At 55.2% G+C, this 19007-nt stretch overlaps 8 protein-coding genes across 8 annotated transcripts; 4 read left to right on the forward strand and 4 right to left on the reverse strand.

Moving 5' to 3' along the window:
- Window positions 1-302: 302 nt before the first annotated feature.
- On the reverse strand, window positions 303-1961 carry CCMA1212_008925 (Peptidyl-prolyl isomerase CWC27; the record flags this gene model as incomplete). The annotated part of the gene is made up of 1 exon (XM_073706027.1): window positions 303-1961. One exon carries the CDS (start codon window positions 1959-1961, stop codon window positions 303-305), a length of 1659 nt encoding a protein of 552 aa, XP_073555423.1.
- Window positions 1962-2341: 380 nt separating this feature from the next.
- On the reverse strand, window positions 2342-2572 carry CCMA1212_008926 (uncharacterized protein; the record flags this gene model as incomplete). Its single annotated transcript, XM_073706028.1, has 1 exon — window positions 2342-2572. One exon carries the CDS (start codon window positions 2570-2572, stop codon window positions 2342-2344), a length of 231 nt encoding a protein of 76 aa, XP_073555422.1.
- Window positions 2573-3177: 605 nt separating this feature from the next.
- CCMA1212_008927 (uncharacterized protein) lies at window positions 3178-4650 on the forward strand (the record flags this gene model as incomplete). The annotated part of the gene is made up of 1 exon (XM_073706029.1): window positions 3178-4650. The coding sequence occupies one exon, from the start codon at window positions 3178-3180 to the stop codon at window positions 4648-4650; it is 1473 nt and encodes a 490-aa protein (XP_073555421.1).
- Window positions 4651-7807: 3157 nt separating this feature from the next.
- Window positions 7808-8449, reverse strand: CCMA1212_008928 (uncharacterized protein; the record flags this gene model as incomplete). The annotated part of the gene is made up of 2 exons (XM_073706030.1): window positions 7808-8120; window positions 8175-8449. 2 exons carry the CDS (start codon window positions 8447-8449, stop codon window positions 7808-7810), a joined length of 588 nt encoding a protein of 195 aa, XP_073555416.1.
- Window positions 8450-9974: 1525 nt separating this feature from the next.
- On the forward strand, window positions 9975-11616 carry CCMA1212_008929 (Aldehyde dehydrogenase; the record flags this gene model as incomplete). The annotated part of the gene is made up of 3 exons (XM_073706031.1): window positions 9975-10036; window positions 10109-10508; window positions 10588-11616. The coding sequence occupies 3 exons, from the start codon at window positions 9975-9977 to the stop codon at window positions 11614-11616; spliced, it is 1491 nt and encodes a 496-aa protein (XP_073555415.1).
- Window positions 11617-12918: 1302 nt separating this feature from the next.
- On the forward strand, window positions 12919-13869 carry CCMA1212_008930 (uncharacterized protein; the record flags this gene model as incomplete). The annotated part of the gene is given in 4 exon segments (XM_073706032.1): window positions 12919-12924; window positions 12935-12963; window positions 13031-13526; window positions 13603-13869. The coding sequence occupies 4 exon segments, from the start codon at window positions 12919-12921 to the stop codon at window positions 13867-13869; spliced, it is 798 nt and encodes a 265-aa protein (XP_073555506.1).
- Window positions 13870-14038: 169 nt separating this feature from the next.
- On the reverse strand, window positions 14039-16750 carry CCMA1212_008931 (ATP-dependent RNA helicase dbp6; the record flags this gene model as incomplete). The annotated part of the gene is made up of 1 exon (XM_073706033.1): window positions 14039-16750. The coding sequence occupies one exon, from the start codon at window positions 16748-16750 to the stop codon at window positions 14039-14041; it is 2712 nt and encodes a 903-aa protein (XP_073555507.1).
- Window positions 16751-17338: 588 nt separating this feature from the next.
- CCMA1212_008932 (Phosphatidylinositol N-acetylglucosaminyltransferase gpi3 subunit) lies at window positions 17339-18896 on the forward strand (the record flags this gene model as incomplete). Its single annotated transcript, XM_073706034.1, has 2 exons — window positions 17339-17820; window positions 17879-18896. The coding sequence occupies 2 exons, from the start codon at window positions 17339-17341 to the stop codon at window positions 18894-18896; spliced, it is 1500 nt and encodes a 499-aa protein (XP_073555508.1).
- Between the last annotated feature and the right edge of the window lie 111 nt (window positions 18897-19007).

Consider the following 19007-nt stretch of genomic DNA (forward strand, 5'->3'; position numbering starts at 1 on the left):
AGGTGTCGACAATTGACGCAAGGTATCTAACCAGGTAGTTGAAAAAAGGCAAAGAGGAGATGGATGCTTCGTGTCAAGCTGACAGACTTGACTTTGCCTCCCATGACACCAAAAACAAAATTGATTTGCTCATCCAAATGCAAAGTGATATGTATGATTCTTCTATACCTTCCTTACTCATCATATAAACCAGGGGAAAGGACCGACTACGGCCCAGCACGCGATGCTCCGTACGCCACACCATAAATCCATCGTCGACGCAAAAAAAAGTCGTGATTGAGTTTCTCGACAGAGCTCAGCCTTCATTTCGCCCCTCTGCCGGCCAAAGAAGCAGCCCGGGCCATCTGGGCGTTCCGTGCCTGATCCCATGCCCGTCCCGACCCTCCAGCCCGAGCCTCTCGCTCCACCCGTTTCTCCTCCTTGAGCGTCCGCGACTTCTCCCGCGGATCGATGACGACTAGCTCCTCTTCGGCTTTCCTCCTGTTGCTCAGATCCTTGCCCAGCTTATCGGCTGCGAACGACAGCGCATGTGACATCCAGCCTTCGTCATCGCTCTCTTCCTTCTCTTGCTTGTCCCAAGAGGTGCAGCTTTGGCAGTTTGCAATGAAGTGCAGGTCGCACAGCTCTGCTTCGTCTTGCTGAGTCGGCTTCTCTGCTTCGCCTGGTTCGTTGTTCGTGGGGGCCTCAATCATCACCTCCTTCGACGGTGGAGCCTTTTCCAGCTTCGCCTGAAACGCCTTTAGCATGCGAAGAGATGCCTGCTCTTCACTCGCCGTAGTGTTGTTTCCGCCCGGCCGCCTTTTCCTTCCCCGCATAGACGTTTCGGGTATCATGGCCTCTAACGCCGTCTTCTTCTTTTCTTTGACCGGTTCCTCGGAATGAATTGTTCTCCTCATGGAGGCCTTAAGGGCTGCCAGTTCTTCGTTGGCTTTTTCCAACGCGCTCTTCTCCTTGACCGGTTCAGGCTCGGGCGACGGCTCAGGCGACGGCTCTTTGCGCTTCTTGTGTATCGTTGTCTCTTTTTGCGCCCCCTCCCTTTCTTCTGCGCCATCCACCGTGTCAGAAACTGGTTCCTTCCCCTTGTCATTACTTATTCGACTTTCGCTCGCCTTCTCTGCGTGCTTGGGTTTAGGCGCCTTCGTCTTCAAAGTCTTTTCTCGAGGCGCAGGGGCTTCTTCCTCCTCGTCCATGACGAGCCTCGTGTCAAACTTGGGCTTCTTAAACACAGGCACTTCCTCGTCGCCCTCTTCGTCGCCAAAGCTTAGCAGCTGCTTCCCACCTTTCCTCTTCTTATTCTTCTTCTTTTCCTTTTCCACCTTTGGTTCCGCCTGAACCTGCGCCACCCTCGTCCGCTTCTTCATGTCCTCAAACGGGTTGACCAAGATTTCCACTCGTTCGATCTTGATCGGGTATAGCGGTCGCTCGGTCGCTTCGTCGACTTCCGACTCGCCAATCTTGGCCAGGTTGTAGATTGTGTCGCCGGCGACCCGGCCAAACATTGTGTTCTTGCCATTGAGCTCCTCCGCCTTGTCCAGCGTAAAGAAGAACTGGCTGCCGTTGGAATCGGGCCGTCCCTCGTTGGCCATGGCCAAGATGCCGCGCCGGTTGATCCTGAGTCGCGAATGGAACTCGTCTTTGAAGTTGATGCCATTGGGCCCTGCGTTCTGCCCGTGCCTCTGGTCCATGGGCCACGGATCCAGATCGCCAGAGAAGGCACCTCCGTCGTATATGGACTCGCCGCCATTCCCCGTCCCTGTGGGATCGCCGCCCTGCACGATAAAGTTGGGGACGAGTCGGTGGAAGATGGTGCCATCGTAGTAGCCGTCGAGGCAGTGCTGCAGAAAGTTGCGGCACGTCAGCGGTGTCTGCTTGGCAAAGAGCTCGACGTGGAGTTCGCCCAGCGTCGTGTGCAGGATCACCGAGCCCGTGGGCTGCGGCTCGAGGTTGTAAATGGATGACATGCCTAGCTGCGCGTCATGGAAATCGGTTCGCGAATGCGCTGTGGTGTTGGCAACATGGAGGCGCAAAGCTGAAGGCGGCGAGTTGAAGCGCGCGGGCTGGAGCTTTTGAGCCTCGACGCTCACGGTATCGCGCCAAGGCCCACCGTTATCGATAGCGGGCCAAGGTGCATCTCCAGCTTCAACTTGATCCAGTCAGCTGTTGCAGATCATTCATTGTGTGCCTTGTTTTCGTCTCGGCTTCATATGCAGGGACTGCGCTGCAAGCACTCCATTGCCTTTCCTCTTTTGAGGTAGTAGTCGACCTTCTCTTTGCATTGACGTCAGTTTGTACGCCGGTTGACCCGTCTCTTCACAGGCCATCTCCCCTCTGCGGCCTCGACTTACACGGCAGCCCCATCCTCTAGGGCAACTTGGAGTCTGCATCTCCGAGGCACAACCCTGGCCGCCATGGCACCAAAGGATCCATTCTCAGGACATGCGGATCTTGTTTCTCGATGGTCCCTACTTTCAAGATCGCGAGCTTGGGGCGTGTGTTTAGATCTTGCACGGGCAGTTGGACATGGCAAATGAACCGATTGGCGGGAGCTGCCACGAGGGAGCCGCTCTCCCATGAGGCGGATTGGCGTCTTGTTCGGGCCAACCCGAGGGTGGAGGACCAAACAAATCCAAGCTCCATTCGTATGGAGATGAACAAGAGGAGACATTGATCTTTTCGACGTTAGTCTTGCCCTGCGTCACTTCACGTTCTCTACATGTACGCATGGCGCCAGACAATGGGCCAGTGCTCGCATCTTCTCGCCAGTCATCAGCCATCAACCATTACGGCCCAGGCGGAGAAATCGAACTGCCGACTGGCTCCAGGTCGAGCTGCAGTGAAGCTCCAGGGGGGGTAGCAAGGCACGTCAGCAGCCCAGCCACCCTAATTTGTCGGAACAAATGGCTGGAGCTGAGCGCCATCCCTGCGCCGATGCACGCTGCTGCGTCACGTCACATTGTCCCGGCATCGCCTCCCAATTCCTGATTTTGCTTTGTTTTCCTTGTTCACTTCCCACCTGCAGCAGTTCCTCAACTCGGGCTGAGCTGGCCGTCTCCTGGGCATTGCCTCTTGTCCTGCTGTCTCTTTTGTGGTTTCACTGCTTCTGTTACGCGCATCCATCTGTCCTTATCGCCATCTTCTTCATTATCAATATCAGCTTGATACCCCAGGTCGACCAAAATGAATCCCGTACAGCTTCTCGAGGAGCACCAGGCTGCCGTGGCCAAGATCCAGCAGCAGGTCAAGCACTTTTACGACAACAAGAAGCCATTCCGTGTCTACCATGGCTCCACGAGCTCGACGCGTCCGCTGTCCTTCAAGGCAGATGCCATCGTCGACACGAGCAGCATGGACCGCCTCTTCCCCGTCAACCTCGAGACGATGACCGTGCAGGCCGAGCCCAAGGTGCCCATGGACGCCCTGGCTGCCCACACCCTCAAGCACGGCGTCGTGCCCAAGATTGTCATGGAGTTCAAGGGCATCACCGTCGGCGGCGGCTACTCTGGCTTCTCCGGCGAGAGCAGCATGTACCGCTACGGCCTCTTCAACAACACCGTGTCCGAGATTGAGATTGTGCTGGGGGACGGCACGCTGGAAACGGCCAATCGTGAGCGCAACGCGGATCTGCTGGAGCACGCTGCCGGCAGCTTGGGAACCTTTGGCATCGTCACCCTGCTCACGATCGAGCTGATCCCGGCCACGCCCTTTGTCAGGCTGGACATTCAGCTGGTGGACGACGTCGGCAAAGCGCACGACATGTTCGAGGAGGCCACCAAGGACGAGTCCATCCACTTCATCGATGGCGTCTACTTCCGCAGGGGCGTCATTGTGGTCATGTTTGGCCGCTTCATCTCTACCCTGCCCAACGGCAAGGCTCCTCTCAAGAAGATGGAGGTCCACTGGTTCGCCGACACCATTGAGGCTGCCATCAAGGAGCAGCCGACGCGCGACAAGCCCACGGACCTCTACCTGTACACGCCCGACTACCTCTTCCGCTACGACCACGGCGCCTTCTGGGGCGGCAAGCTGGCCTTTAAGCACTTCCACGTGCCCGAAAACGCCTTCACCCGCCGTCTGGCCGACCCTTTCCTCGACAGCCGCACGTGCTACCATGCGCTGCACAAGACGGGTCTCGCCAACGAGTACGTCGTGCAAGACTTTGGCATCCCGGCCAGCACCGTCAAGGAGTTTATCAGCTTCGTCAACGACACCCTGCCGGAGCTGCAGATCTTCCTGGCTCCTTGCAAACCCCCGAGGGAGATTGGCCTGACGTCTCGCTTCAACCCGCGCGTCCACGAAGTCTCGGACCAGCGCATCTTTGCCGTCGGCGTCTACGGCCGCGGACCCCGCGACCCCAAGGCCTTTTACGAGCTCAACCGCAAGCTGGAGCTGCGAAGCGCCGAGCTCATGGGCGCCAAGCTCCTGTATGCCCGAACGTACTACACCGAGGACGAGTTCTGGCTCATCTACAACAAGGAGGTCTACGACGCGATGCGCAAGAAGTACAAGGCGGACACGCTGCCCTCTGTCTACGACAAGCTCAAGGCCGACATGGAGACGGGCGCTGGCAAGAGGAGGCCGGTGCGTGGCATTCTCGAGACAATGTGGGACAAGGCCATTGGCAACCATCACTACATTCCGGTGAAGAAGTAAGCCCTTTTGCGAGCTTTCATGGGCGATTTCTCGATTTTCCATGGCGGTCTTTGAGGGGACGACTAATGCCTGACATGTTGGATATGTCGACCTTACATGCACCTAATTGCAGCGCTTTGTCAGCCTGAGTGATAGATACCCCTGACTTTCTTTTCTTGCTTTCCTTGGTTCAAGAAAGCGTGCTTCATTTCGTTTCAACTCATTTTAGTGGATGCTGCCCGTTTCAATGATACCAAGGACTGTACTTGTTGCATTCCATAGAATGATATCCCATTATCTACCTGATCTTTCTTTGCCCCTTTTCGGTTCATTACGCTGGTGATTTATTTGGTGACACCAGGTAGGGAACCGTCTCGTCGATGCTGTGACATCTATATCCCCCATACAAAGAAATGGGATGTGAAGTAGAATGCATCCCCTTCTCAGGCAAACATGAATGACTGGAGTACAGCTCCTTACAGCGACATCTTCCTCACCTTACCTGCAGTGACATCTACATCATTTACCGAACTTGCGTCGTGGTACGAAGTCGGTCAACTGGGCTGCCATGCTACGTCTCGGCTATATTACCTGCAAGACATCGTCACGCCATGTGCTTGGCTTCAATGACGCACCTTGGTGGTTCCTTATGCAGGCCTGATGGAGGGAGTACAGCTCCCAATTCGAGTAGTCCAGCTGTCATCTGCATTGTGGTGCGACTGTGGAGGCTGCCGATGATCCATCCAGCAAGAATGTACTCTAGGACCCTAAATCCAAGGCGGTGCATTGCTGTTTATCAAGAGACTGAGGCAATTCGTGCATCTCCCACTTGGAACGGCTTCGTATATAGTCTTCCTGTTGAGGAAGCGTCTGCGGCAGCGTATAGCTTGAGAAAATGCTACATGGTGCCGGCTGCCCTCATCCTAAAGTTGACTGAAACAGGCTCTTGGAACTGGATAAATAATCTTACTTGTTGAAAACCCGGCCGAATTTCAATCCTTTATTGGATACACGAGGAAGTGTAAGAAGGTGCAAGATTGTTTGAAACTAAGGTATCTAGACTACCTACCTACTGCTGGTATATATACATGACTGACCTTCGATGGCCTTCCAAGGCTAACGGGAACATTCATTGCTTGCATAATTTTCCGGCGATAATGAGGCTGCCAGCAAGGTAGCTGGCGACGCAAGATAACGTATGTTCCTTCCCGTTGGATAGCGGCGAGACCAGCAGTAAAGCTGGTGTAAGTGCGACCAAGTACTACTTGCAGCTTCAGGCCAAGGAGGACCAACTGATGCCAAAGAAGCCGGCCTCATGGAACGGACCTCAGTTGATTGAAGATCCCTGTTATGCCAGTAACGAGGCAAAGTACATATACAATGTCAAATCTACAAACATTGAGGGCGAAGTTGAAAGGTACCTTAGGTAGATCAAGGAATATCATTTTCGAAGCAAGGCACCTCGTGTAAGCCAGATCTAGGTACGATATCTCCCGTCGGATTTATTAAGGCTGAGTGCAGCATCAGCATCAGCCACACAGCTTCGTTATACATATCAGCAAAATTGGAGTTGGCTCTCTTTAAAAAAGACAAGGGAAAAACAAAGAAAAGAAAAATCAATAGAGATGTAACCGAGGGGGGGCCATACAGCATCTCCTCGTGATGATCTTTATGCTTCATATCATATATGATGGGCATGCCGTCCACCTCCCAAGATAAAAGTAGCTTCAGCCTCTCAAACGATGGTGCGATGCTCCATCAGATCAGATCGCGGTGAGCATGTCATTTTCCGGGGTTTTAGCGTTCTTCGTGTGATGCTTACCCGTAGCTTACTTTCCATGTTCTGTTTGCTGACGAGATTTCCCTTGGACGTGGAATTAACGTAGTGTGTGGCTTCGACGGGGACATGACAAGGCCGGGGAAGTTGCCGTCGGTCCCACGGCTGTGTGTAAGCACTTGTGGATGGGTTGGATGTCACTGCTGGTAAAGGTCAGAAGTTTGAATAAACCCTAAGGAAAACCAGGAGAAGAGAAGAGACAAGAGCTCTGGTGAAGCAGTTGTTGAGAAATGCAGGGTAAATCTTGATGCTTTGCCTCAGCTAATGAGTGGAACGATCCGTCCAAGGCCTGGACCTCGAGTGACAGTCACCCCCGCACGACTTTGTTCCCGGGAAAAGGTGCATGCATGTATTGGAAGTTATTTGTATTACTCAACTCGAAACCTCTCCTTCTAATCAACAATTCATTCACAGTCAAGAGAGATCTCAGCTCAATGCACTGCCGCAGTGCATTTCTGTAGCAAGACAAACCGGGCTCTCCATCGGCGATGCTGAGAGGCAATTCGGCGTTTACTACCGAGAACACGTCCATACGGGTTCTCTCCAAACCCAGATCGCTGCACAAACTACCGAACAGCCGAGGCCAGACACCGAATTCGCTCTCAGTGGTGCCGCCGTGCAAAGCATCGACGCTGCGGCACAGCCAGCGGAATAACCCGTCAACTTACTTACAGAGTATTACGGGCACTGTTGCTTGTTCGCCAAGACGAGAATGATCAAGGCTTACTACAGTACTGTACTAGACGATGGCTTGGAGCTGCACGTGGTTCATGTCAGTGGTGGAGTATGATGGAGATTGTGATGGAGGATGGATCCGTTCCGGTCTATCGCGGGTTGGCAGTGTCGCGGAACCCAGATACTGTATGATTGATGTCTTGTACCAGGCTCCGCTTATTGCCAATGGTATTGCGATCTGCCATACTGGATCATTTCTTACTTGTCAAGCTTGTCTGCAGAAGTCAGGCCAGTGGCATGTTCTCCCAGGGTATGCCCTGTATGCCTGTCTGAGCTGCGGCCACCTGCACCTGCACCCCACGGTCTACTAACCTTGCATCTTTCCTTAGGACCGGCGACATCCAGCAAAGCCAACGACTGAGCTCTCGGTGAGACGGATGTTGGAAGTCGCAGGATGCTCATGCCGGTTGCAAGGAAGCTGGGGAAGAGAGCTAGGTCTGCAGCCACCTATTCCAGAAGCAACTTGGATCACGGGCCTCAGACGTACGATTTGACCACCAACAAGAGAGGAGCTAGCATCATATGGGCAAATTCCCGTCTCATTCCAGCTCTTGGTACCTCTACTTGCTGCTACTCCTGCCCTGCCTCTTGGGGTGGTGTGGACTACTAGCAGTACCGTACGAATACTGCTTCTTCGTGTTCTCCATATTCTCCATGTTCCCAGTGGAAACTATTCCCCCATGGGTGAAAGGACCACACCAATACTAGGGTAGGTGGTGATACGAACTCGCCGCAGTTGGCCGCAGTCGCACCCGCGAGGACGCGGATATGGAAGCAGAAGAGATGCTGGGAGGTGCGATTTCGAGGCTGGCGGGCATCTGGAGGGGAGCGGGGTAAACCGCTGATGTCGAATCCGAATGGATTCCGGAAGCGGAAGAACCCACGTCGCATCACTGGTCGAGTTGGGGGGCATCTCTGCCTATCCTTTGTGGCGTTTGAGATGCATCTGCCGGACATATGGGAATTGGCTTACGATATGTACATGGATGCGCTGAGAAACGGGGACAGAGAAAGAGGCGGAACATCCCGCTCGCGGAGAGCGCCCTTTGAAGGCAATTTGTATGGGGCAATCTGGTGAGGCAATGACTCGCCTTGGAGATGCTGGCCCTGCACCTTGTTGTTGTGATGTTTGGATAAGGAATCAAAGATGCCCGCTTCGTCCGGCGACACGAGGCCGATGTCATACTCACGGCCGGTTCGGGTTTCAGTTCTCAGATTGTCAAGCGGTTTGGTTACAACATGGATCATTGCGTGACTTGCCAGAGGCCATCATATCATCTCATCAGCATTGGAGTCGGGCTGGGCGAAAAGGGGGCCCAAACCGATCAGCGTCGCCTCGTCCAAGATACATGATGGCGTGAATGCATGTGCGTGCGGAATACATACTGCCCCAATTCGAAATGCGCCGACAAGGTTGGCGGGAGACCGGACGATTGGCCCGTACCTTAGACGCAGATGCATGCGAATGCGGAGAAAAGCAGAGGACAGGCCAGGTTTATTGTTCAGACGCGGCACACAAGCATGCATCATGACCCTATCTCACTGCATCTGGCAATCATTTACACCTCTCACGATAGGACGTACGGAGGAGGATTCAATTGCTGAGCATATTTGATAATACCGCCGATGCCGTTCAAGCACGAGTTGAGGCAAGGTACATGTATGAGGATGTGACCACTGGGCAACTGGTGGGTAAACGTAAAAGCGCCTTCGGACATGGATGTCATCATAAGCCACCGGGGCAGCTGCGGGGTACGGGATGCCGTATCAAGACTCCAGACTCGCCCTTCTTCAGATCCATTGGTTCGTCTGGGGGCTGAGAAAGGAGAAAGGACTACCATTGGATGTGCTAATACATACAGTTACTGCACTAGCAGCCAGACGGAAAGGTGGCTCAGAACCTTGGTGGCTGTTAACGAATTGCGCACACCAAGTTTCGCCTCTCCCTGGCAAAACTAAAGGCCACCCAGCTTGTTGCCTAGTCCGACCCTCAACTCGACCTCGAACTCAAGCCTCTACCCAACTTGATCCTAGCCTGGCAATTTTGGGTCCCCGGCAGCCCGGGTCCCGCTGCGGATCTCATGCAATTGGCGCTCTAGCCGGTGGGCGGCACGGACGAGCCAGTGCGAGGCCCTTGATGGATGGGCTGGAGCCCCAGCTCTGCGGCTATCGTCGCTACTAGGGGAGAACAGCTGGTGGAGGTGAAGGAATGGATTGGGCTGGAGAGAGCTTGCTGCTGCTGCTCGCGGGGCAGTAGGAAGACATGTACCGGTACCAGGCCAGTACGAGCGTCGTCTGCTGGATTATCAATCCGTCCAAGATCCGCCCCCGATTGAGGGCTCATGAGGCCCGTGGACGCGGAGGGTCCCGTCGACACGCACCCATGGCCGAGGCCGTATCCACGCCTCGTCGCACAGGTACGAGTACAGGGCAATCGGCTGGGGTAGCGTCTTGTTTGGGTTCAGGTTGTTGAGGTTGAGACCATCGCCCCCGCTTCCAGCGCGTCCAGACGGACACGGAGGAGGCAAAGGAGGAGCTTCGAGCTGGCAGTTGAGTTGCGAATAAATTGGCCCGGCTGTCCCCATCACGACTATCCTTTCCTCCTCCTCTCCTGCATCGGCAGCTGTTTCACCGCACTCGCCCTTTCGTCATAAATACCCCTCCTGCCCCTCGCATATTATTTTCTTGGATCTTCATTCTCTTCTCCTTCTTCCTCTTCTTCATTCCTCTTCTCTCCTCAATCCGTGTGAATTAACGTCAGAAAACCTTCGCCATGGCTTTGACCGTCGAGCTCAACACCCCCATCACGGGCCCCTACACCCAGCCCATTGGCCTGTGAGTCCCGCCTCGCCCTTCTGATTCTTTCTTCTATATATCTGTACCAGAGACTGACATGCGCTCCCGCAGGTTCATCAACAACGAGTGGGTTGAGGGCGTCGACAAGAAGAAATTCGAGGTCATCAACCCCGCCACCGAGGAGGTCATCACCTCCGTCTGCGAAGGTACCGAGAAGGACGTCGATCTGGCCGTTGCCGCGGCCCGCAAGGCCTTCAACACAACATGGAGGGCCATTTCCCCCGGCGAGCGATCCCGCCTGATCCTCAAGCTCGCTGATCTCGCCGAGAAGAACGCGGAGCTCCTCGCCGCCGTTGAGTCTCTGGACAACGGCAAGTCCATTACCCTGGCTAGGGGCGACGTTGGTGCTGTCATCGGATGCATCCGCTACTACGGTGGCTGGGCCGACAAGATTGAGGGCAAGACGCTGGACATTGCCCCCGACATGTTCAACTACACTCGCCCGGAGCCTGTAAGTGAAAACAACAAGAGAGAAGAGGCCTGTTGCCGCGCTGGGAAGCTGATTGCTAACCACTGCAACCCCGTTATAGATTGGTGTCTGCGGTCAGATCATTCCCTGGAACTTCCCCCTGCTCATGCTCGCCTGGAAGATTGGCCCCGCGCTGGCCACCGGCAACACCATCGTCATGAAGTCTGCTGAGCAGACTCCCCTGTCTGCCCTCGTCTTCGCCGGCCTCGTCAAGGAGGCTGGTTTCCCTCCCGGAGTCTTCAACCTCATCTCCGGCTTTGGCAAGACGGCCGGCGCCGCCATCTCCGCCCACATGGACATTGACAAGGTCGCCTTCACCGGCTCAACCATTGTCGGCCGCTCCATCATGAAGGCTGCTGCCGCTTCCAACCTGAAGAAGGTCACCCTCGAGCTCGGCGGCAAGTCCCCCAACATCGTCTTCAACGACGCCGACATTGAGCAGGCCATCTCATGGGTCAACTTTGGCATCTACTACAATCACGGCCAGACCTGCTGCGCCGGTACCCGTATCTTTGTGCAGGAGGGCATCTACGACAAGTTCCTTGAGGCCTTCAAGGAGCGCGCCCAGAAGAACAAGGTCGGCGACCCCTTCCACCACGAGACCTTCCAGGGCCCCCAGGTCAGCCAGCTGCAGTTTGACCGCATCATGGGCTACATCCAGTCCGGCAAGGAGGAGGGTGCCAAGGTTGAGATTGGTGGCGAGCGTCACGGTGACAAGGGCTACTTCATCAAGCCCACCGTCTTCAGCAACGTCACTCCTGACATGAAGATTATGCGCGAGGAAATCTTTGGCCCCGTTGCCGCCATTGCCAAGTTCAAGGACGAGGAGGAGGTCATCCGCATGGGCAACGACTCCAACTACGGTCTGGCCGCCGCCGTCCACACTCGGGATCTCAACACGGCCATCCGCGTCAGCAACGCCCTCCAGGCCGGTACCGTCTGGGTCAACTGCTACAACCTGCTGCACCACCAGATGCCTTTCGGCGGCTACAAGGAGTCTGGCATTGGCCGCGAGCTGGGTGAGGCTGCGCTGGCCAACTACACTCAGAACAAGTCTGTGGCCATTCGCCTGGGCGGTGCCTTGTTCTAAGCTGTGCAAAGAAACAAAAAACAAAAAAAGCTAAACAAAATGATATCCAACAAAGGGAGAACCAACTTGTCACGAATAGTATATGAGTACCTATGGGACGGGACATGTTTTTCTTTTTTCTTTTTCATGTCTGTTATGTAGCCTTTAGTTTCTGAACGAAATTGTATGACGCCCACACGCAGGGGATCTGAGATTGTGACTGAATATCGTGTGTATGCGGGCGATGTGAGCAGCCACGCCTGTGACATTTAGCCGTCGGCTGTTTAGGCGCGCCGCACTTTGATGTCTCATGTCGGATCAAGACCAACGTACCAAATTGCCAAGGTTGAATGATGATCGCTAAGCGTTTATCTAGGAAGAGGACGTTACGCGATGGAGATTGGTCCTTTAATATACAGCATCAAGTGTATCATAGGTAACCTATGGTCATAAACTGAAGAAGAAAATATATTGGTGAATATGTTGGAAGAGAAGCTGCGAACCTTGATGGCGTCCTTCACACCTGTCTCATACAAGTAGCTAAGGTAATCAGCCATCAAGAATATTGGCGCCTGACAAGCTGATGGAAGTTCAAACCGATTAATGCCAGCAAAAGTCGATTCCACAGTCATTCGAGCTGGACTATTCCTTCTAAAACACACCAACTGACTAACAGGAGCCCCTCTGCCATTGATCGCGCTCTGGCAGCTCCCGTCACATTTATTACATCATCCACCTCTTCTTCCACCGGCATCGTCACATTGCAGAAGCGCCAACCATACAGAGATGTGAGTTATGTACCTACCTAAGGTACGGTACGGTACTTCTTCTGCACTTCACACGACCTGTCACTTCTTATCAATTGCACAGCCTGTACGAGGTGTTACCTTACCTGCATCGAGTCTGTGCTGTACAGATACTTATCTGCTGCATATAAAGACGGTGAGCAAGACAAGTCACTTTCCGTACACCACCGTCGGCCTCTCGCAGTCACCCAATTGGGCAGCGCCACTGCCGTGACATAAGACCGGGAGGGGGAATCCAAACGTCTCGACTTCTTTCCATCGTCACCTCTCTTCTTTGTTCTATTGCTGTTGTTTCTTCCTTTCGTTTGCTGCAGTTGTTTCCTGCCATTGCGCGTATACCAGAGCTACATACTGTAGCTGACAGGGTATTGCTATTGACGGTGATCACGATTCGATACGACTGAGAGCGAGTGTCGGGCTCGCAAACACTTGGTACGAACATGGCACTTGTCTTGGGCCTCGTGTTTCTGCTGGTACGATACAACACCAACAGCTCTTCCGCATCCGAGATACTAACATGACTGTCAATTCAGGGCAGCGCAGTTCTCTTCGGCGTCGCAGCGTAAGTCGACAACTCCTGACCTCCCTCCCATCGAAACAGAAACATCAAACTGACACGAATCCATCAGCGTCGTCCACTTCCACAGCGCCCACCTCTCCCTCCCTCTCAGCCCGGCCATCACCATCCTCACCGTCCTCCTCCCCATCCTCTCCCTCCTCAACTCCTACATCTACCCGGCCCTCCTGCACTCCGCCCACCACTCGTCCAACCCCTTGCACCGCCTCAGCCCCACGATCCTGCAGACCCTTCAGGGCCTGTTGACGACCGTCCTCGCGACGCTGCTCTTTGAGGATGTGCTTCCTTCGACGACGGTCGAGTGCCTGTTGGACAATCGGTGGATGCGCATGTTCCGTGCCCATGACGGGGAGTCCATCCGACTTATCCAGGATACGCTCAACTGCTGCGGTCTAAACTCCGTCAAGGACATGGCGTATCCGTTCCGTAAGCCTGATCAGCAGTATAGTGTGTGTGCCAAAATGTTTGGAAGGAGTCAGGCTTGTAGAGGGCCGTGGAGAGCGGCGCTGCGCAGCAGCGCGGGGGCTGATTTTGGAGTCGTGGTCGCGGTGGGATTGCTGCAGGTGAAATGTCCTCCTATGATCTTATTTACAGAATCTCATGCTGACGGATCGAATCGTGTAGATCCTGAGTCTACTCATGACGAGAGAAGGCACAAACTGGTGGAACGCATGGCGGTCAATTAGCTGGCACCGACAACAGCGCATCCATCACAGCGAAAGCCGTCCCCTGCTGGAAGACGTCACGGATGCGGACGAGGTGGTTGAGCGACAAGACGACCCTCCTCATCCGCGAGGATATCAAAGTCTGCCGGCGAACGACCAGGACAACAGGCCGCGGGTTGAGCCGTCCACGATTCACCACGAGAGAAACGCCTGGAGCGACGAGTGAGCTGCGATTTGAATGTCTGCCTTGTGATGGGAATCTGGATTTCCGGGAATGCGTTTTGCGGCGACATGAATCGAGAAAAGTGACCTTTCTGATACGGCTATGGTATGAATATTGCTTGGTATTTGTTAACAACTGGTCTAAATCTTTCCTGGTTCTCCGGTCGCCTGTTCTATTTCTTCCGTGACTCGAGCGCCTCCTTGCCCAGCTTCTCTAATGCAGCCTCATACTCTTCTATCCTCTCCTCGCTCATCTCCTCAATCAAAACTCGTCCCACCTTCTGCGCCCTCTTTACAGCCGCACTCTTGCCAATCTTTCCCCAGAACCAGCCGCTCTCCCCATCACCCACAAGCGTCCACGCACAGCCCTCTCGTCCCGCACGCGCAGTTCGGCCCACGCGATGCACATAACCAGCCACACTCGGCGGCAGATCGTAGTTGATGACGTGCGGCAACTTCGGTATGTCGATACCGCGAGCCACCAGATCGGACGCGATGATGAGGCGCAAGGGGGAGGCCGGGGCGGAGAATGCGCGGAGGGTCTTGCGCCTGACACTGGTGGGCGTGGTGGATGTGAGGGTGCCGATTTGCGTGGCGAGGGATGGGTCGAGGAGGGCGAGGAGGCGGGAGAGGCGGAGGGCGGATTCGTTGGACTTGGTGAAGATGAGGGATCGGGGGGTGGATGGTGGCTTGCGGGTTTGGGTCCTGCTTGTGGCGGATTCTGAGGACGAGGATGAGGAAGAGGACGTGTCTGAGTCTGTATCTGAATCAGAGGATGAGTCGGAGGAAGAGTCGGAATCGGAGCTTGAGTCGTCGGAGCTAGTATCTGAACTTGCGTCTGATTGAGCCCTCGTAGCAAGAAGATTCTCGTTCTTTGCAACTCCATCATCATTCGTAGCCATGTGTGGGCTTCGTAGCAGATCAAGCAGATATAGCGGCTTCAAGTTGGCGTCATGCACCCTCACCGCAAACTCCCTCAGCTCCTCCGGCAGCGAATGCTCCGCGACCTGCGCATCCTGCCCGCTCTCGAGGACAATCAGTTTCGGCCTCCACAGCGCAAGCTGGTTCAGCAGGCTCAAGTCCCTCGTCAGCGTGGCACTGAGCAATATCTTGCGGACGCCCGAGTACGGCATATCGGGAAAGTCTCTGGCACCGAAAACGCTGCTGCTTGTCTTGAATTTCTCCAGGACGACGTCGAGCCAGCCCTGGAAGCTCTGCGCGAGGAGCTTGTCCGCCTCGTCGACGACGAGCCATCGGACGTGGGAGAGGGTGAAGCCGGGGGTCTGGTCGAGGTGTTCGACGAGGCGGCCGGGGGTGCAGATGAGGACGTCGACCTTGGAGGAAAAGTCGACGACTTGGCCTTGCCAGGGGCCGAGGCGGGGGTTGGCTCGGCGCTGCTGCGTGTCGGGCCCGCCAAGGAGGGCGTCCAGGTCGTCTTCTTTGCTGGCTGAAGTTGCGTGTGATGATGATGATGGTGCTTCTTGCTCTAGCTGCTTGTACGCCTCCGGGTCGTAGCGCGTCTCCTTGCCGACGAGGAGGTCCTGTTCCGAGGCGAGGGACTGGTTGCCGATGGCGATGCCGACGCGGACTCGCTTCCTGTCTTCGCCCTCGTAGGCTTTTGCGCAGAGCTCGAACGTCTCCTGGGCTTGCTTGACGAGTTCGCGCGTGGGGAGGACGACGAGGGCGCGGAGTCGCGTGACGACGCTGTTGCTTAGGTCCCGTACGATGGGCAGGGCGTAGGCCAGAGTCTTTCCGGATCCCGTTGCTGCTGAGACGAGGAGGTCGCCTGGCTGCTGCTTGTTCGTCGGGAGCAAGAGTGGTAGAGCGGCTGTCTGCACGGCGAAAGCCTCCGTGTAGCCTTTTTGCTCAAGCACACGCGCGGCTTTGGGGAGGATGCCTAGCTCCGCAAAGGGCGTCCGTGTGTCTGCTGAGACACAAATCGGTGCAGAGAGCCATGGCGGGAGAGTTTCGTAGGTTGGTTTTGCTGTGCTGGGGGCGGCGCGCGGGGGCTGCGGGAGGGGTTCTAGGCCGTGGAGCTCGGCTGGTTCTTCGGGTTCCTCGTCGATGCCTTGCTCTTTGATGATTTCGGCGTATTTCAGCGATTTGCCTAGTCGCTCGAAGACGGCCTTGTGTCGTGTGTCTTGTTCTTCTGCTTCCTGTGCTTCGTTCATGGGGACGTCTTGCGATTTCTTCTTCTTTTCTTTCTTGGGCTTCTTAGGTTGCTGCTCTTCGGGTTCGGGGGTTATGCCGTTCTCCGTGGCGGGCTCTGCATCCACCATTTCAGGGTCAACGGTCCGTTCTGGGTTCTGGTCATCGGGAGCAGATTCGTTGTCCGCCTCATCAGATGCTTCCTCTCTCTTTTTATCCTTCTTCTTCTTCTCCTTCTTTCCTTTGCGCTCTTTCACATCAGCACCATGCTGTTCTGATGGCTTGCTCTTCTTGGTCTTTTTGCCCTGCTCTGCAGATGCTTGTTCCTCCGGGACAGCTTCTGAGTCCTTCTCCCTCCGCCTCGCATGTTTAGAAGTGTGCTCTGCCTTGTCATCTGCCTCTTCTGTGTCTCCATCTTGTTCTACCATATTTTCCGCGGGTACATCTTGTTTGCCCCTCTTCGACTTTTTCGACTTCTTTGTCTGGGGCTCCTGTAGCTGTTCCCCATCGTTGCGTTTCCTCTTCGGCTGTGGAGAGACCGGCTCGTCTTCGAATCGCTGGACAGTTGGTGTTTCGGCCTGCTTCTGAGGCGTCACACCGGGTATGTAGCGAGAGTAGGAGAGCCCATCCCCGTTCGTGGCCGTAGGAGGTGCGGGCGATTGCTTTGCGACGGGAGACTCTTGAACGTTGTTGGTAGGCTTCTGCCCTCCCGCTGAGGGGATGTACCGTGAATACATTGCGCCTTCATGCAAAACCAGGAGTATACGATAGAACAAGAAGAGAAAAATCAAAGAATTGGCCCCAAAAAATGGGATCAAAATGCGCCGACAGCTTTTCTGTCAGTCTTCGACCCGGCGAATGCGAAGCAATTGGGAGGACCCAGAAGCTCGTCCAAAAATTTGGCGAAGCTGCTGTTATCGGGATTTTGCCGCGCTTCACCGCCAGCGTTATCGCGCAGCTTCGAGTTAGCGTCATGAATGGAGACGTATCCAATTGGAGGGAGTGAGCCTATAACCGACGACGCTCTTACATTGACATCCTCCATCTCGCACCCTTTGATATGAAGCCTTTCTCTGCTGTCTTTCCACGAAAGTGAGGTGCATTAGTCGTTGCCTGAACTGATGGGATGACGTGAGGCTAAAGAGATGCGAGGGTAGAAGCTGCAAGATAAAGCTCAACAGTCTAGACGCTCACATGCTTCATCTCACTCTCAGCCTCAGCATCAGCCGCTCTCACAACCGCAAAGACCCATGATCACGAACCGGAGCATCTAACCTCCCAACCTCGCGATACCGTCGCAATCAGATAGAAATCAAGAGGCCAACATGGCGCGCAAGACGTACAACATCGCCATGGTCAGCGACTTCTTCTTCCCGCAGCCCGGCGGCGTCGAGTCTCACATCTACCAACTCTCGAGCAAGCTCATCGACAGAGGCCACAAGGTCATCGTCATCACCCACGCCCACGACGACCGCAAGGGCGTCCGCTATCTCAACAACGGCCTCAAGGTCTACCATGTGCCGTTCCTCGTCATCTACCGGCAGGCGACTTTCCCCACCGTCTTCTCCTTCTTTCCCATATTGCGGAACATCTGCATTCGCGAGCGGATTGAAATCGTTCACGGGCATGGCAGCCTCAGCTCTCTTTGCCATGAAGGCATCCTGCATGCGAGGACCATGGGTTTGAGGACTGTGTTTACGGACCACTCGCTCTTTGGGTTCGCGGATGCTGCCAGTATCCTGACGAATAAGCTGCTCAAGTTCATCTTGAGTGACGTGGATCACAGCATCTGCGTGAGCCATACCTGGTGAGTTTAGATGACCGCGGATTCAATATGCTGCACCCTACCTAACATGGCATTACAGCAAGGAAAACACGGTTCTCCGCGCCTCTCTAGATCCCCTCATGGTATCCGTCATCCCCAACGCCGTCGTCGGCGAAAACTTTCGGCCGCGCGACTATCCAGCGCCGTCAGAGCAAGGAGGAGGCTTCAGGGCCGAGCCGTCCCCTCGCCTCCTCGGCCCCCACGACATGATCACCATCGTCGTCATCTCGCGCCTCTTCTACAACAAGGGCACCGACCTCCTGACCGCCGCCATCCCCCGGATCCTCGAGAACCACCCCAACACGCGCTTCATCATCGCCGGCTCGGGCCCCAAGGCTATTGACCTGGAGCAGATGATTGAGACCAACGTGCTGCAGGACCGCGTCGAGATGCTCGGCTCCATCCGCCACGAGGACGTCCGCGACGTCATGACCCGCGGCCACATCTACCTCCACCCGTCCCTCACCGAGGCCTTTGGCACCGTCATCGTCGAGGCGGCCTCGTGCGGGCTCTACGTCGTCTGCACCCAAGTCGGCGGCATCCCCGAGGTCCTCCCCTCGCACATGACGACCTTTGCCAAGCCCGAGGAAGACGACATCGTCGCCGCCACGGGCAAGGCCATCACCGCCATGCGCGCGGGCAAGATCCGCACCGAAAAGTTCCACGACGAGGTCAAGAAGATGTACTCGTGGTCCAACGTCGCCATGCGCACCGAGCGCGTCTACGACGGCATCTGCGGCACCATCAGCGAGGAGGAGTTTTACGGCTTCGACACGAGCGGGTACAACAACGGTAGCCGCATCCGCGACTTTGCCCTCATTGACCGGCTGAAGCGGTATTACGGCTGCGGCATCTGGGCCGGCAAGCTCTTTTGTCTCTGCGTCGTCGTGGATTACCTCTTCTTCTTGTTTCTCGAGTGGTGGTTCCCGAGGGAGAATATCGACATTTGTCCCGATTGGCCGAGGAAGCCGCCTGCCAAGGACAAGGCGCAGGATTCGATGAAGCTTGCCATGAGTCGGTCGACGTCGTCGGTTCGGGTTCCGAAGTTGGATCGGTGAGCTCTCATTTCATAGGGGATTTGTTTTTTGAGAGCATTGAAAGTGGTTTTTTGTGAGCGTTTTGTTCAAACATCAGATAGCATAGTTGATACCTTGGGAGTTCATTATAGC

Source organism: Trichoderma ghanense (assembly GCF_004382785.1).
Source record: "Trichoderma ghanense strain CCMA-1212 chromosome Unknown scaffold_14, whole genome shotgun sequence".
NCBI lineage: Eukaryota > Fungi > Ascomycota > Sordariomycetes > Hypocreales > Hypocreaceae > Trichoderma > Trichoderma ghanense.